This window comes from Hyla sarda, chromosome 2 (assembly GCF_029499605.1).
Source record: "Hyla sarda isolate aHylSar1 chromosome 2, aHylSar1.hap1, whole genome shotgun sequence".
Classification (NCBI taxonomy): Eukaryota; Metazoa; Chordata; class Amphibia; order Anura; family Hylidae; genus Hyla; species Hyla sarda.
In genome coordinates this window covers 16,396,504-16,412,346 of record NC_079190.1, presented here as the reverse complement: position 1 = coordinate 16,412,346, position 15,843 = coordinate 16,396,504, and the positions used below count along the sequence as shown (strand labels likewise).

Here is a 15,843-nt window from a genome sequence, read left to right as displayed (position 1 = left end):
TCCAGGAGAACTACAAGTACCAGGATGCTATACTGTTCTAAGATCCCTACAGGAGAACTACAAGTACCAGGATGCCATACTGTACTAATGCCCCTCCAGGAGGACTACAAGTACCAGGATGCCATACTGTACTAAGGTCCCTCCAGGAGAACTACAAGTACCAGGATGCCATACTGTACTGATGCCCCTCCAGGAGAACTACAAGTACCAGGATGCTATACTGTACTGATGTCCCTCCAGGAGAACTACAAGTACCAGGATGCCATACTGTACTGATGCCCCTCCAGGAGAACTACAAGTACCAGGATGCCATACTGTACTGATGTCCCTCAAGGAGAACTACAAGTACCAGGATGCCATACTGTACTAAGCTCCCTCCAGGAGAACTACAAGTACCAGGATGCCATACTGTACTGCAGTGTTCCTCCAGGAGAACTACAAGTACCAGGATGCCATACTGTACTGATGCCCCTCCAGGAGAACTACAAGTACCAGGATGCCATACTGTACTGATGTTCCTCCTGGAGAACTACAAGTACCAGGATGCCATACTGTACTGATGTTCCTCCTGGAGAACTACAAGTACCAGGATGCCATACTGTACTGATGTCCCTCCCGGAGAACTACAAGTACCAGGATGCCATACTGTACTGATGTTCCTCCTGGAGAACTACAAGTACCAGGATGCCATACTGTACTGATGTCCCTTCAGGAGAACTACAAGTACCAGGATGCTATACTGTACTGCAGTGTTCCTCCAGGAGAACTAAAAGTACCAGGATGCTATACTGTACTGATGTCCCTCCAGGAGAACTACAAGTACCAGGATTCTATACTGTACTAAGGCCCCTCCCGGAGAACTACAAGTACCAGGATGCTATACTGTACTGATGTCCCTTCAGGAGAACTACAAGTACCAGGATGCCATACTGTACTAAGGTCCCTCCAGGAGAACTACAAGTACCAGGATGCTATACTGTACTGATGTCCCTTCAGGAGAACTACAAGTACCAGGATGCCATACTGTACTAAGGTCCCTCCAGGAGAACTACAAGTACCAGGATGCCATACTGTACTGATGCCCCTCCAGGAGAACTACAAGTACCAGGATGCCATACTGTACTGATGCCCCTCCAGGAGAACTACAAGTACCAGGATGCCATACTGTACTGATGTCCCTTCAGGAGAACTACAAGTACCAGGATGCCATACTGTACTGATGTCCCTCCAGGAGAACTACAAGTACCAGGATGCTATACTGTACTGATGTCCCTCCAGGAGAACTACAAGTACCAGGATGCTATACTGTACTGATGTCCCTCCAGGAGAACTACAAGTACCAGGATTCTATACTGTACTGCAGAGTGCCTTCAGGAGAACTACAAGTACCAGGATGCCTAACCACTGGAGACATACTAGGAGTTGTAGTATCTTTTCCGCTCATGAACCTCTTCCTTGACATGCTGCTGTGGAGAACTACAAGTCCCAGGAGGCCTGAGAGCAGAGGAGACATGCTGGGAAGTGTAACAGCTGAGGGGGCATGCTGGGAGTTGTAGTATCTGCCTGAGGTCACATGTAAATCCTCGCACTGGCTGCCATGGTCTGACACAAGTGTTTCCCAACCAGGGTCCCTCCAGATGTTGCAAAACTACAACTCCCAGCATGCCCGGACAGCCAAAGGCTGTCCGGGCATGCTGGGAGTTGTAGTTTTGCAACAGCTGTGGGCACCCTGGTTGGGAAACACTGGTCTAACAGGAGAACTACAAGTATTAGAAAGCCTGGAATCAAAAGAGACACGCTGGGATCTGTAGTTCCCGTCCGCTGCCTTTCATGCAGGATAAGGGGGCATTCAGGGACAGGGGGCGGTGGGTGACCTGGTACCTGTAGTCCCTCCCATAGGGTGCGGCGGGTGGCACTTACCCTGTGCAGGTGTCCGGCAGCCCGTGGTGCCCGCTGGCCGGGTGTGTGCGGAGGAGACCGAGCTCCAGCCCCGTGTGATCCGCTCCCCGCACCGACACCCGCTCTACACAGCGCACAGGCCCCGCCCCCGTCACGCAGCCCAAGCCCCGCCCCGCCCCGGGCCTTAAAGGAACACGCGCCTGTCACTGACACGCCCGGGTCTTAAAGGGGCAGGCACCGCCGGTGGTCCCCGACCTGCGGCTGTAAAACTGACAGCTGAAGAGCATGATGGGAACTGTAGTTCTGCAGCAGCTGGAGAGCCAAAAGTTAGGACTACAATTGTCATGAAGATGTGGGCTGCCAGAGCATGATGGGAGCCAGAGGTTGGGGATTATTATAATCATCACTATCATCCTCATCTTCACTATCATTACTATTTTGACCCTCACTATCATCATCCTCATCATCAGCACTACTATAATTGTCATCATCCTTATCATGTAATTCACTATCATCCTCATCATCCTTATCATTTAATTCACTATCATCCTCATCATCCCTATTATATAATTCACTATCATCCTCATCATCCCTATTATATAATTCACTATCATCCTCATCATCCTTATATAATTCACTATCATCCCCATCATCCCTATCATATAATTCACTATCACCATCATCATCCTTATATAATTCACTATCATCCCCATCATCCCTATTATATAATTCACTATCATCCTCATCATCCCTATCATATAATTCACTATCATCCCCATCATCCTTATCATATAATTCACTATCATCCTCATCATCCCTATTATATAATTCACTATCATCCTCATCATCCCTATCATGTAATTCACTATCATCCTCATCATCCTTATATAATTCACTATCATCCCCATCATCCCTATCATATAATTCACTATCACCATCATCATCCTTATATAATTCACTATCATCCTCACCATCCCTATTATATAATTCACTATCATCCCCATCATCCCTATTATATAATTCACTATCATCCCCATCATCCCTATTATATAATTCACTATCATCCTCATCATCCCTATTATATAATTCACTTTCATCCTCATCATCCCTATTATATAATTCACTATCATCCTCATCATCCCTATCATGTAATTCACTATCATCCTCATCATCCTTATATAATTCACTATCATCCTCATCATCCTTATCATATAATTCACTATCATCCTCATCATCCCTATTATATAATTCACTATCATCCTCATCATCCCTATCATATAATTCACTATCATCCTCATCATCCCTATCATATAATTCACTATCATCCTCATCATCCCTATTATATAATTCACTATCATCCTCATCATCCTTATCATATAATTCACTATCATCCTCATCACTATTATCCTCATCAATATCACCATCATCATCATCATCATTACTGCCATCCTCATCTTCACTACCCTCACCATCATCACTATCATCCCCACCATCATTATCATCCTCATCATCCCTATCATGTAATTCACTATCATCCTCATCATTCTTATATAATTCACTATCATCCTCAACATCCCTATCATACAATTCACTATCATCCTCATCATCCTTATCATATAATTCACTATCATCCTCATCATCCCTATCATATAATTCACTATCATCCTCATCATCCCTATCATATAATTCACTATCATCCTCATCATCCCTATCATATAATTCACTATCATCCTCATCATCCCTATCATATAATTCACTATCATCCTCATCATCCCTATCATATAATTCACTATCATCCTCATCATCCCTATTATAGAATTCACTATCATCCTCATCATCCCTATTATATAATTCACTATCATCCTCATCATCCCTATTATATAATTCACTATCATCCTCATCATCCTTATCATATAATTCACTATCATCCTCATCACTATTATCCTCATCAATATCACCATCATCATCATCATCATCATTACTGCCATCCTCATCTTCACTACCCTCACCATCATCACTATTATCCCCACCATCATTACTATCATCCTCATCATCCCTATCATGTAATTCACTATCATCCTCATCATTCTTATATAATTCACTATCATCCTCAACATCCCTATCATATAATTCACTATCATCCTCATCATCCTTATATAATTCACTATCATCCTCATCATCCCTATCATATAATTCACTATCATCCTCATCATCCCTATCATATAATTCACTATCATTCTCATCATCCCTATCATATAATTCACTATCATCCTCATCATCCCTATCATATAATTCACTATCATCCTCATCATCCTTATTATACAATTCACTATCATCCTCATCATCCCTATTATATAATTCACTATCATCCTCATCATCCTTATTATACAATTCACTATCATCCTCATCATCCCTATTATATAATTCACTATCATCCTCATCATCCCTATTATATAATTCACTGTCATCCTCATCACTATTATCCTCATCATCCTTATCATATAATTCACTATCATCCCCACCATCATTACTATCATTCCCACCATCATTACTATCATCCCCACCATCATTACTATCATCCCCACCATCATTACTATCATCCCCACCATCATCACTATCATCCCCACCATCATCACTATCATCCCCACCATCATTACTATCATCCCGTCCATCATTACTATCATCCCCACCATCATTACTATCATCCCCACCATCATTACTATCATCCCCACCATCATTACTATCATCCCCACCATCATTACTATCATCTTCATCATCATAACTATCATCCTCATCTTTATTACTATCATCCTTATCATCACTGTCATCATCATCTTCACTATAATCCTTGTCATCACTACCCTCATTATCATCACTATCATCATCCTCATCACTATCGCTGGGACTGCATTGTCATCCATAGAGATGGCACTGCCTGTGCGGTCCTACTGCTCATAGACGTGCGCATGGGGTGTTCCGGGTGTGCCTGGGCAAACCCTAATCGCCCCCGTCACATTCTGGACATCCCTGTGTCCCGAAAGATCTTTTCAGAACACAAGGATGTCCCTGTTACCTTTCTGCGGCCCCGCGTTAACTTTAAAAACCTAGGGCCGCCGGGAGGTAGCACACGCAGGGACATCACTGAGCGTCCTGTGCGTGTGCCCATAGGAGCGGAGCATCGAGGAGCAGGACGCACACGCGCACGCATGGTAAGTTGAGCTTCATCTTTGGTGTTCCGACCACCGCTCCTCCAGTCCCTGGACCTACTGCTATGGCCTATAGGCCATAGCAGTAGATCGTGATCCCAGACCGGTGGAGCGGTGGTCGGAACACTGAAGTGGGGCAGTACACAGACATACAGCCTCCAGGCATACACTGTATATGGCTGAAGGCTGTATGTCTGTGGGGAACTATACTGCACCTAATGTGGGGGACTATACTGCACCTAATGTGGGGGACTATACTGCACCTAATGTGGGGAGCTATACTGCCAACCTAATGTGGAGAACTATACTGCACCTAATGTGGGGAACTATACTGCACCTAATGTGGGGGAACTATACTGCACCTAATGTGGAGGAACTATACTGCACCTAATGTGGGGAACTATACTGCACCTAATGTGGGGAACTATACTGCACCTAATGTGGGGGACTGCACCTAATGTGGGGAACTATACTGCACCACATATGGGGGACTATACTGCACCTAATGTGGGGGAACTATACTGCACCAAATGTGGGGGACTATACTGCACCTAATTTGGGGGAACTATACTGCACCTAATGTGGGGGACTATACTGCACCTAATGTGGGGAACTATACTGCACCACATATGGGGGACTATACTGCACCTAATGTGGGGGAACTATACTGCACCAAATGTGGGGGACTATACTGCACCTAATGTGTGGGAACTATACTGCACCTAATGTGGGGGACTATACTGCACCTAATGTGGGGAACTATACTGCACCACATATGGGGGACTATACTGCACCTAATGTGGGGGAACTATACTGCACCAAATGTGTGGAACTATACTGCACCTAATGTGGGGGAACTATACTGCACCTAATGTGGGGGAGCTATACTGCACCAAATATGGGGGAACTATATTGCACCTAATGTGGGGGAACTATACTGCACCTAATGTGGGGGAACTATACTGCACCAAATGTGGGGGACTATACTGCACCTAATTTGGGGGAACTATACTGCACCTAATGTGGGGGACTATACTGCACCTAATGTGGGGAACTATACTGCACCACATATGGGGGACTATACTGCACCTAATGTGGGGGAACTATACTGCACCAAATGTGGGGGACTATACTGCACCTAATGTGGGGGAACTATACTGCACCTAATGTGGGGGACTATACTGCACCTAATGTGGGGAACTATACTGCACCACATATGGGGGACTATACTGCACCTAATGTGGGGGAACTATACTGCACCAAATGTGTGGAACTATACTGCACCTAATGTGGGGGAACTATACTGCACCTAATGTGGGGGTGCTATACTGTACCAAATATGGGGGAACTATATTGCACCTAATGTGGGGGAACTATACTGCACCTAATGTGGGGGACTATACTGCACCTAATGTGGGGGAACTATACTGGGCCAAATATGGGGGAACTATACTGCACCTAATGTGGGGGAACTATACTGCACCTAATGTGAGGGAACTATACTGCTCCTAATGTGGAGGAACTGTACTGCACCTAATGTGGGGGAACTATACTGCACCTAATGTGGGGGAACTATACTGCACCTAATGTGGGGGAACTGTACTGCCAACCTAATGTGGGGGGAACTGTACCGCACCTAATGTGGGGGGGAACTGTACTGCGAGCCTGTTTAACTGATTGCACAGAGGCATATTCACAGTGTTGGGTCCATCCCAATGAGGTCACCTTACCGTGGTGGGATGGTCCAAACTATTTGGGCGCCAAATTGTGAGCTAAGTACCTCATTTTTTGCATTATATCTATATAGCATTTCATGTTTTATCTGTATCTTTGTGCTAGCAGTGTGCTGCTGTATTCTCCTGTTTATATATATATGTATATATGCACGCGCGCGACATGAGTTTGTGCTACAGCCATAGTATTAGGCGGTGCCTGCTCCAAGCGGACATTCAGCCAGACCTGATAACTTTATTCTGTAAGTCAGTACTATTACTACAAGACCAAAATGACTGAGTTTTTGTATTGTTTTGGATTGTCCTCTTCTAAGGCCCCTTTCACACTACCATTGTTACACGGTAGTGTGACGGCCGTCGGGGCCACCAGGAAAAATAGCGGGAGAAAGAAATACAGCTTGCGCCGTCTTTTTTTCCTGCTACTCCCGCTGAAAAACAACAGCGCCAAATAGACCCCATTGACTATAGTGCGGTCCATTGGAACCCGCTGTTGCCCATTGTGCCCAGTCAGAATGACGTCTGTCAAACTAAAAAAAAAAAAAGAGAGTTTGATGGCCGTTCTCGACGTGGCGCAATGGCAGTGTGAAAGAAGCCTATCCCCGTAATTTTTTTTTACCATTGTGAGGTCTCTTGTTGTGGAGGGTGAGCGGTAGTTTTACTTTCAATGTTGGGATACATACATGTTTTGGATGAATTTTTTATTCCATGTGTTTGGGGAGGCAAATTGGAAACCTTATTCCTGCAATAAAGCCAACCCTGTTAGTTGTGCAGTGCCTCCATGGATGGGACTTGAGGTGCGGCCTCCATGGATGGGACTTGAGGTGCGGCCTCCATGGATGAGACTTGAGGTGCGGCCTCCATGGATGGGACTTGAGGTGTGGCCTCCATGGATGGGACTTGAGGTGCGGCCTCCATGGATGAGACTTGAGGTGCGGCCTCCATGGATGGGACTTGAGGTGGGGCCTCCATGGATGGGACTTGAGGTGCGGCCTCCATGGATGGGACTTGAGGTGCAGACTCCATGGATGGGACTTGAGGTGCGGCGTCCATGAATGGGACTTGAGGTGCGGCCTCCATGAATGGGACTTGAGGTGCAGCCTCCATGAATGGGACTTGAGGTGCAGCCTCCATGAATGGGACTTGAGGTGCGGCCTCCATGGAAGGGACTTGAGGTGCGGCCTCCATGGATGGGACTTGAGGTGCGGCCTCCATGGATGGGACTTGTTTCTCCAGCAGATCCCACAGACGATCGATCGGATGAGATGTGGGGAATCTGGAGGCCGAGTCACCATCTTCATCTCTTTGTCATGTTCCTCATTCCTGAACAATGTCTGCAGTGCGGTCGGGGGCATTATCCTACTGAAAGAGGTCACCGCCATTAGGGGTCCAGCTGCCATGAAGGAGAGGACTTGGTCTGTACAATAGTGAGGTAGGTGAAACATATTACAGTAACATCCACCTGATGCCAGAACACAAGGTGAGGGCCCATCACACTGCCCCCTCCTGACTCCTTCCCATCCTGGTGCCATCTCTTCCTCAGATATGTGACGCACCCGGCAGTCCACATGATGGAGAACGTCATCCATCAGACCTGACACCTTCTTCCATTGCTCCAGTTCTGATGCCCATTGTAGACACTTTGGTAGTGGACAGGAGTCACATGGACGCTCTGTGGGGCTGTATACACAACAAGCTGCCATGTCCTGTGTGATCTGACTTCTTTCTTTAACAAACAGCCGGAAGTTTTTCAGCAGTTTGCATTACAGCAACTCTTAGGGAACTGGATTCGAAGTTGTAGGCTTCACCCATCAATGGTCACCAGTTGTCCTTTCTTGGACACATTTGGTAGGTACCGATCACTACATCAGAAGAATAATACAATTTCGCAGCTCCTCACCGGTTCTGGGATACTTGCTGTTCCGGCCTTCGGAAAACCACATCCATGTAGAGTGGAAATAGAGAGGGCAGTAGAAGATGCATCCAGTGCTGGGATGGTAGATGAGGATCTGCTATTAAAGATTCATCAAAGCCGCACGTGTCAGTGGCCTGTACGCAGACACCTCAGAAAACCGACACGTTTCCTGGTTCTCTCCTTAGTCGTGGCTACAGTACAAAGAGTATAAGAGTATATGCTGAATTTCCAGATCCATGATTTCCCAATAGGAAAGAAGGGGTTAATATAAATGTGTGTTGACAATGTACATTCGCACCCTTTTCCTTGTAATATGGCGTATCTAAGCCGGCGGACGTGTACGGTGACCTTGCAGCGCAGCGCGATGATACAATGGACGTGTTTTCACTATGAGCTGCCAAAAGTGTTCTATATAATCCCTATTGTCTTCTGGGAAATCAGACTCTTCCTTCCTACGAAAGGAGAAACAATGGTGACGCGAATGTTCTCAATGTAACGTTTGCCGCCAGCTTTGTTGCGCAGCCATAGATTATAATGTCGGGGGGGGGGGGGGTGTATGAAGGCCGCAGCTCTGAAATATTTAAAACAATTATTTTCTTAGTTCTTCTTTGGGGGAAAGCAAAGCGGCAGCTATTACAGCTGTTACCCAGCTTTCCTTAACTCCTGCACGGCAAGACTTCAGAAATGTGAAAAAATTTATAGATGGTTCAGCTACCATGACAATTTCTTACAGGGGCATTCTGGTATCAGAAAACTGTATTTAAATAAGACTATCGCCCCAAGATACATAACTTACTAATACAGTGTTATCACACAATGTACAGGCTTCAGCATGTTTTTCCTGGAAATACCTCTAACAGTAAGTTGTGTAGTCCTTTCATTGTCAGTGTGGTGTTTCCTCAGCAGCTCCTCCCTCTCTCCTGACAGGAAGTTGTGTAGTTATCTCATTGTAAGTGTGTGGTGTTGAGTCAGAAGCCCTCCAACTCCTCCCTCTCTCCTGACAGGAAGTTGTGTAATCCTCTCATTGTCAATGTGGTGTCGTCTCAGCAGATCCCTGACTCCTCCCTTACTTTTGAAGGAAGTTGTATAGTCCTCTCGTTGTCATTGTGGTGTTGTCTCAGCAGTTCCTCACCTTCTTCCTCTCTTCTGACAGGTAGTTGTGTAGACCTCTTATTGCCAGTTTGGTGTTGTCTCAGCAGATCCCTGGCTCCATCCTCTCTTCTGACAGAAAGTTCTGAAGTCCTCCTATTGTCAGTGTGGTGTTGTCTCAGCAGTCACTCACATTCTATCTCTCTTCTGACAGGTGTTACGTTGTGCACTCCGGCCGCATGCGCTGGCCATGAGTGCATGGTCCCGTTGCCTGCTGCTGCCGACAGGACTGGAACTCGCATCGCGGGACGTGCCCGCATGCGAGCCCCAGTCCGTCACTCACTGGGTGTTTCTCCTGCCCCCGCCTCTGCCTCTCTGCTCCAGCGCGCGTGTCCTTGTCCCCTAGGGCGCGTGCACGCTGGAGCTTTAAGATTTAAAGGGCCAGTGCGCTCATTAGTGTAATTCACCTGTGGCTCATTGATAAATTCATCCACCCTCCTCAGTTCCCTGCCGGATCTTTGTTGCTTGTGCATTTGAGAAAGCGTTCATCTGTATTGCCTAGCCGTGTATCAGATCTTTTGCTCTGTGACTTGACCTTGCTCCTCTACCGCCTGCCTTCTGACCTCCTGCTACGTCCTGACTACGCTACTGCGCTGCCTGCCCTGACCTTCTGCTATCCAGACTATGAGCTGCCTTATCCCTCCTGTGCCTCGCATCTCCTCAGCAGCCTGTGTGGTCGAGCCGTTCCAGGGGTAGTGACCTGGGTGCCGCCTGCCACAGCAAGTCCATCCCGCTTTGCGGCGGGCTCTGACACTCCGGCCGCACACGCTGGCCGTGAGTGCATGGTCCCGTTGCCTGCTGCTGTCGACAGGGTTGGAACTCGCATCGCGGGACGTGCCCGCATGCGAGCCCTAGTCCGTCACTCACTCACCTTAGACTCCGCTCCCTGGTACGGTCCGAGTCATCTGCCACACAGGTCCAGCGGATCCACATCCACCGGTGTTCCTGTCTTCTGAAACGTGAGTGGCGTAGACCTCTTATTGTCAGTTTGATGTTGTCTCAGCAGATCCCTGGCTCCTCCCTCTCTCCTGATATGACACATTATCCTCTGCTATCTCAAGTGGTGTGGCTGAAACTTGTCACTGAGCTTAAGCCCTGCCCCCTGGGTGATGTCATCACCACTGACCAGCCCCTAAAGCCAACACATACATATATATATTTAAAGGGACATTTAGGAAGCATGAGGTATAGTTACAGCATGATGCCTTGTGCTGAACAATGCCACAGGCAGAGGAGTGGACAGGGAATGAATACAGCAGGTGTTGCAACCTCACTGATTGTGCAATTGCCTTTTGTAAAATAAGATGTTCTGCTTCAGCTCTGCCACCTGCCTTTAAGTAGTAGCTACCCTATAGTAGCCGTATGAATTTCCTCTATGGTTGGCACTCCATAACGTTTTTTTGCATTATTTATACCCTAGATAACAAAGCAGTTTTGTTGTTCGGTCATGCTGGCACTTGTAGTTCCACTACCAGCTGAACATTTCCTGCTTCTGTGGATGCAGCCGTTGTTTCCTCATAAAGTGATATGAAGCGCGGCGGGCTGATTGATGAGCTCAATATATCTGAACCCATTTAGGAATAGACTATAGCTCGGGGCGGCAGGATCTGCAGCGGAGCATTGTATGGTAAACTCATTATACACATACCGTCCCCGGAGAGCGTACGCTATAGTAAGGGGGGGGGGGACTGGGGCAGGACTAACCTTCACACAACGCACTGCTCCACAATATAAGGGGTAAAAAAGAATCTGACTAAATACATTCAGTGCGAGAGATATAGATGATACTGCTCCCCCTACAATAACTGAACGCCCCCCACCTGAAATACTCTGTGCTGCTGGAAGCCCCTGCTCCGTCCACTGTGTGACTCTAAGGGTGCGTTCACACTACGGAGTTCCCGCGGAATTCCACAGTGTGAACTTAACATTAGTGTGAATGGGTCTTCCGCGAGACTCGTTCACACTGTGGAATTTCAGCGGCGGACAATTCCGCGGCTGAAATTGTTGCGTGCAAAGAAAGAACACGTTCGTTCTTTGCGTGGGTTCCGCGAGCACTGCATAGCTGTCAATGGTGACGGCTCAGTGCCCCGCGGCCCTAGCGCCGAAGTATTTTCGGCGGCGACCGCCAGACGGAATCTCCGCTCACCGAATTCAGCTGGCGGAGATTCCGCAGTGTGAACGCACCCTAAGGCTGCGTTCACACGGCCATCTAGACCCGTCCTGTTCTTCATCCGTCTAAAATAAAAGCGGACTTAAAAAAAAAAAAGGACAATAACGCATGCAAACGGATGTTCAAAATTTTAATGTTCAGTTAACAAACCGAAAAAAAATTTTTTTTTTGTTCTGAGCATGCTCAGAAGTAAAAACGGAACAAAAAACGGATCGTAAAAACTGATGCGAACGGATGACCTTAAAGGCTCATCCATTTTCCATAGACTTCAATGTTAAATTTACTGTATCCGTTTTTCTTAAAAAAAAAAAAAACGGAAATGGGTGCAGACGGGTACAAAAGGATGTAAACGGATTGTAAAAAAAATCCCATTAACATGAATGGGATTTTTTTTTAAACTGTTTTTAATCCATTTACAGCCTGCAAGAACTGAACCGAAACGGGGATTAAAAAAAACGGGGACAGACGGCCATGTGAACGCACCCTTATGTAGCTGAATACAGTGGTCCCTCAAGTTACAATATTTATTGGTTCCAGGACGACCATTGTATGCTGAAACCATTGTATGTTGAGACCAGAACTCTATGGAAACCTGGTAATTGATTCTAAAGGCACCAAAATGTCATCCAAAAATAGGAAAAAGTGAGGATTAAAGAAAAATAATTAGATAACTAATATAGATAAAGCAAATCCTTACATATAAAAGTAAGAAAGATCTGCTGGGAGCTGTAAATCACTGTCTGTGTCAGTGTTTCCCAAGCAGGGAGCCTCCAGCTGTTGCAAAACTACAACTCCCAGCATGCCCGGACAGCCAACGGCTGTCCGGGCATGCTGGGAGTTGTAGTTTTGCAACAGCTGGGGCGACCCTGCTTGGGAAACACTGGTCTATGTAGAGGACAGGAGCTTCTTCAGGGTCTTGTACAGTACACAGTGTCCTAAAAAAGTAACATGGAGTCTCCCTTACCTGGTGTCCAAAGGAGCAGCTAACACTGGTACAGGTAAAGTGTACAGAACATGTAGTACCTCCCTGTACTGTAGGGGGCGCTACCAGACACCAGTCAGTGCATACGCTTCAGTAATACAGGTAAAGAGTACAGAACATGTAATACCTCCCTGTACTGTAGGGGGCGCTACCAGACACCAGTCAGTGCATACGCTTCAGTAATACAGGTAAAGTGTACAGAACATGTAATACCTCCCTGTACTGTAGGGGGCGCTACTAGACACTCTCAGTGCATACGCTTCAGTAATACAGGGGTTTTACCAGTGAATGCCCATTCTGATTGGTCGGTTCTTCCGGCCATTGACAGGTATCACAGATCTGGACTGTCCGTAGCATTGTATGTTGAGTCTTGTTTCAACTTACGATGGTCCAGAAAAGACCATTGTATTTTGAAACTATTGTATGTTGAGACCATTGTAAGTTGAGGGATCACTGTACAGGCTAGCTGGGAGTAGTAGTACTCTGGATATTATGTCACGTGACAGGGTGGTGTAGCCTACCTAATGTTGCCCTCTGACCCCACAACTATCTTTCATAAATATAGTTGTTTCTGTAGTACAAAGTGCAGGAATGAGACCTCAGGATGCTCGGATTCCATGAAACAGCTTTAACCCCTTCAGACACAGACCAATTATTTTTTTTAAAATCTGACCTGTGTCACTTTATGCATTAAAGGGGTACTCCGGTGGTCCAGCATTCTGAACATTTTGTTCACAACGCTCGGAGCCGGAGGCTGTGATCGTGATCTCACGGCCCCTCCCCCTCGTGCGGTGACGCCTCGCCCCTTCCATTCATGTCTATTTGAGGGGGCGTGTTGGCAGACACGCTCCCTCCCATAGACATGAATGGAGGGGGCGTGGCGTCACGTCACAAAGGGGCATGGCCGTGGCGTCACGACCACTGACGCAGGAACCCTGCGTTTGTTTAGAATGCCAGATGCTACAGGAGATCGCGGGGGGCCCCAGCGGCAGGACTCCCGCAATCAGACATCTTATCCCCTATCCTTTGGATTCACATCTACATTATGGGGGAGATGTATCAAAACCTGTCCAGAGGAAAAGTTGCCCAGTTGCCCATAGCAACCAATCAGATGGTTTCTTTCATTTTTGAAAAAGCCTATGAAAAGTGAAAGAAGCGATCTGATTGGTTGCTATGGGCAACTCAGCAACTTTTCCTCTGGACAGGTTTTGATAAATCTTCCCCTATGTCTACGTTATCTTGGCGCCATAAAGTAGACCATGATTTTGCTTTTTGAAGACAAAGTTTTGCAGCAATTTTACAAATTTTCATTAAAATTTTTAAATCCAAATTTTCAGTGACCAGTTCAGTCTTGAAGTGGAGTTGAGGGGATCTTTATGTTAAAAATCCCCCATAAATTACCCCATTATAAAAAAAAACAAAAAAAAAACTGCACCCCTCACAGTATACAAAATGGCCCTGCGCTTGCTTGTGTAGTTCTTTCTGGTCTGAACATAGTGCTCTCTGCTGCCACCTCAGTCCGTGTCAGGAACTGTCCAGACCAGGAGCAAATCCCTGACAGTCCAGACAGTTTCTGACATGGACAGAGGGGGCAGTATAGAGCACTGTGGTCAGACTGGAAAGAATGGTGGTGCAGTGACTCCATCTCACATCATGACAGCGCCCTTGTAACATACAGCCCTGTTCTCACTGGCGCTATCACGTGAACAGTAGTGTTGAGCGCGAATATTCGAAGTACAATTTTTTTACGCGAATATCGACACTTCACGATTTCGCGAATATTTAGAATACAGTGACTTACGATAATTTCAACATGCGATGGCCTCTCAACATACGATGCTTTTGTATGTCTGTTCCATCGCATAAACGGCTATCCGGCAGCGCAGACTGCTTCAGCTGCCACCGGATAGCCATTTACGGTGCCCCGAGTGGTCCGCTGACGATCACTTACCTGTCCTCGGGGCTCCGGAGCGTCCTCTTCGGGATCCCCTGCATCGTCGGCGCTCTCCATCGTCGTCATCACATCGCCGCGCACGCCGTCCCGTCATCCAGTAGGAGCGGCATGCGTAGTGACGTGATGGAGGCGACGGAGAGCGAGGATGCCGGGGAAGCAGAGGCGTCCGGAGCGTCGGGGACAGCGATGGAGGGCGACATCCAGGGCAGCGGTGACGGTCCGGAGCAGTGAGTATAACATCCTATTCTTTCCATTGCACGGGTCCCTCAACATACGATGGTTTCAACTAACAATAATATGCGCATATGCAAATATTCACGAATACCGCCACTTCCAGTCAGAGGACACTGATCCCTCCCTTCTTTTAGGTGAAAGATATAACCGCGCATGCGCACTATGCAAATTTCATTACAAATTTTTGCATGGAAAAAAAAAAAGAGATGGAACATAGCGAATATGCGTATTTTGCGAACATAGGACGAATATTCGTCCATATATTCGCGAAATATCTCAAATTTGAATATGTCCCCTGCCGCTCATCACTAGTGAGCAGACAGGTCATTGCCCTCCTGCTCAGAAAACCTGCACACTCCTCTCCGGAAATACTCTGCCCTGAGCTCTGCTCCTTCCACTATGTGACCCTCAGTCCTGACCTCCCACTTATCTTCATTTTCTTCCTCCCATGGTGACATTGCCCCCATCACATGCCCCCATCTCACTAACATCATTACAAGTGGACAGACAGGTCACCACCTACTATAGCTGTACACTCCTCTTCTTAAAGGGGTACTCTGGTAGAATTTTTTTCTTTTTTTAATCAACTGCTGCATACAGCAGC

General features: G+C 46.7%; 3 protein-coding genes across 6 annotated transcripts in view; all 3 read right to left on the bottom strand.

The window, feature by feature from the left end:
* LOC130358264 (glycerophosphodiester phosphodiesterase domain-containing protein 5-like) overlaps nt 1-2,265 on the bottom strand; it is a 200,565-nt gene extending 198,300 nt beyond the window's left edge. For 2 of the 3 annotated variants that reach the window (XR_008889445.1, XM_056561240.1), the window contains exon 1: nt 1,921-2,265. The gene's annotated coding sequence lies outside the window, so the exon portion shown is untranslated. The remainder of the gene's footprint in view (nt 1-1,920) is intronic. The other variant, XM_056561242.1, reaches the window with a different exon arrangement.
* Nucleotides 2,242-4,592, bottom strand: LOC130357341 (protein starmaker-like). Its single transcript, XM_056560027.1, has 2 exons — nt 4,557-4,592; nt 2,242-4,392 (listed from the first exon to the last, which is right to left on the bottom strand). The coding sequence occupies exons 1-2, from the start codon at nt 4,590-4,592 to the stop codon at nt 2,242-2,244; spliced, it is 2,187 nt and encodes a 728-aa protein (XP_056416002.1).
* Nucleotides 4,348-9,684, bottom strand: LOC130358266 (uncharacterized). 2 transcript variants are annotated; one of them, XM_056561247.1, is made up of 2 exons: nt 5,706-9,684; nt 4,348-5,540 (listed from the first exon to the last, which is right to left on the bottom strand). In XM_056561247.1, exon 1 carries the CDS (start codon nt 8,536-8,538, stop codon nt 7,537-7,539), a length of 1,002 nt encoding a protein of 333 aa, XP_056417222.1. In that variant the 5' UTR covers nt 8,539-9,684; the 3' UTR covers nt 4,348-5,540; nt 5,706-7,536. The 2 variants fall into 2 exon arrangements, with proteins under 2 accessions (XP_056417222.1, XP_056417223.1); XM_056561248.1 differs by having other exon boundaries at nt 4,348-5,973; nt 6,074-9,684.
* Nucleotides 9,685-15,843: the final 6,159 nt, after the last annotated feature.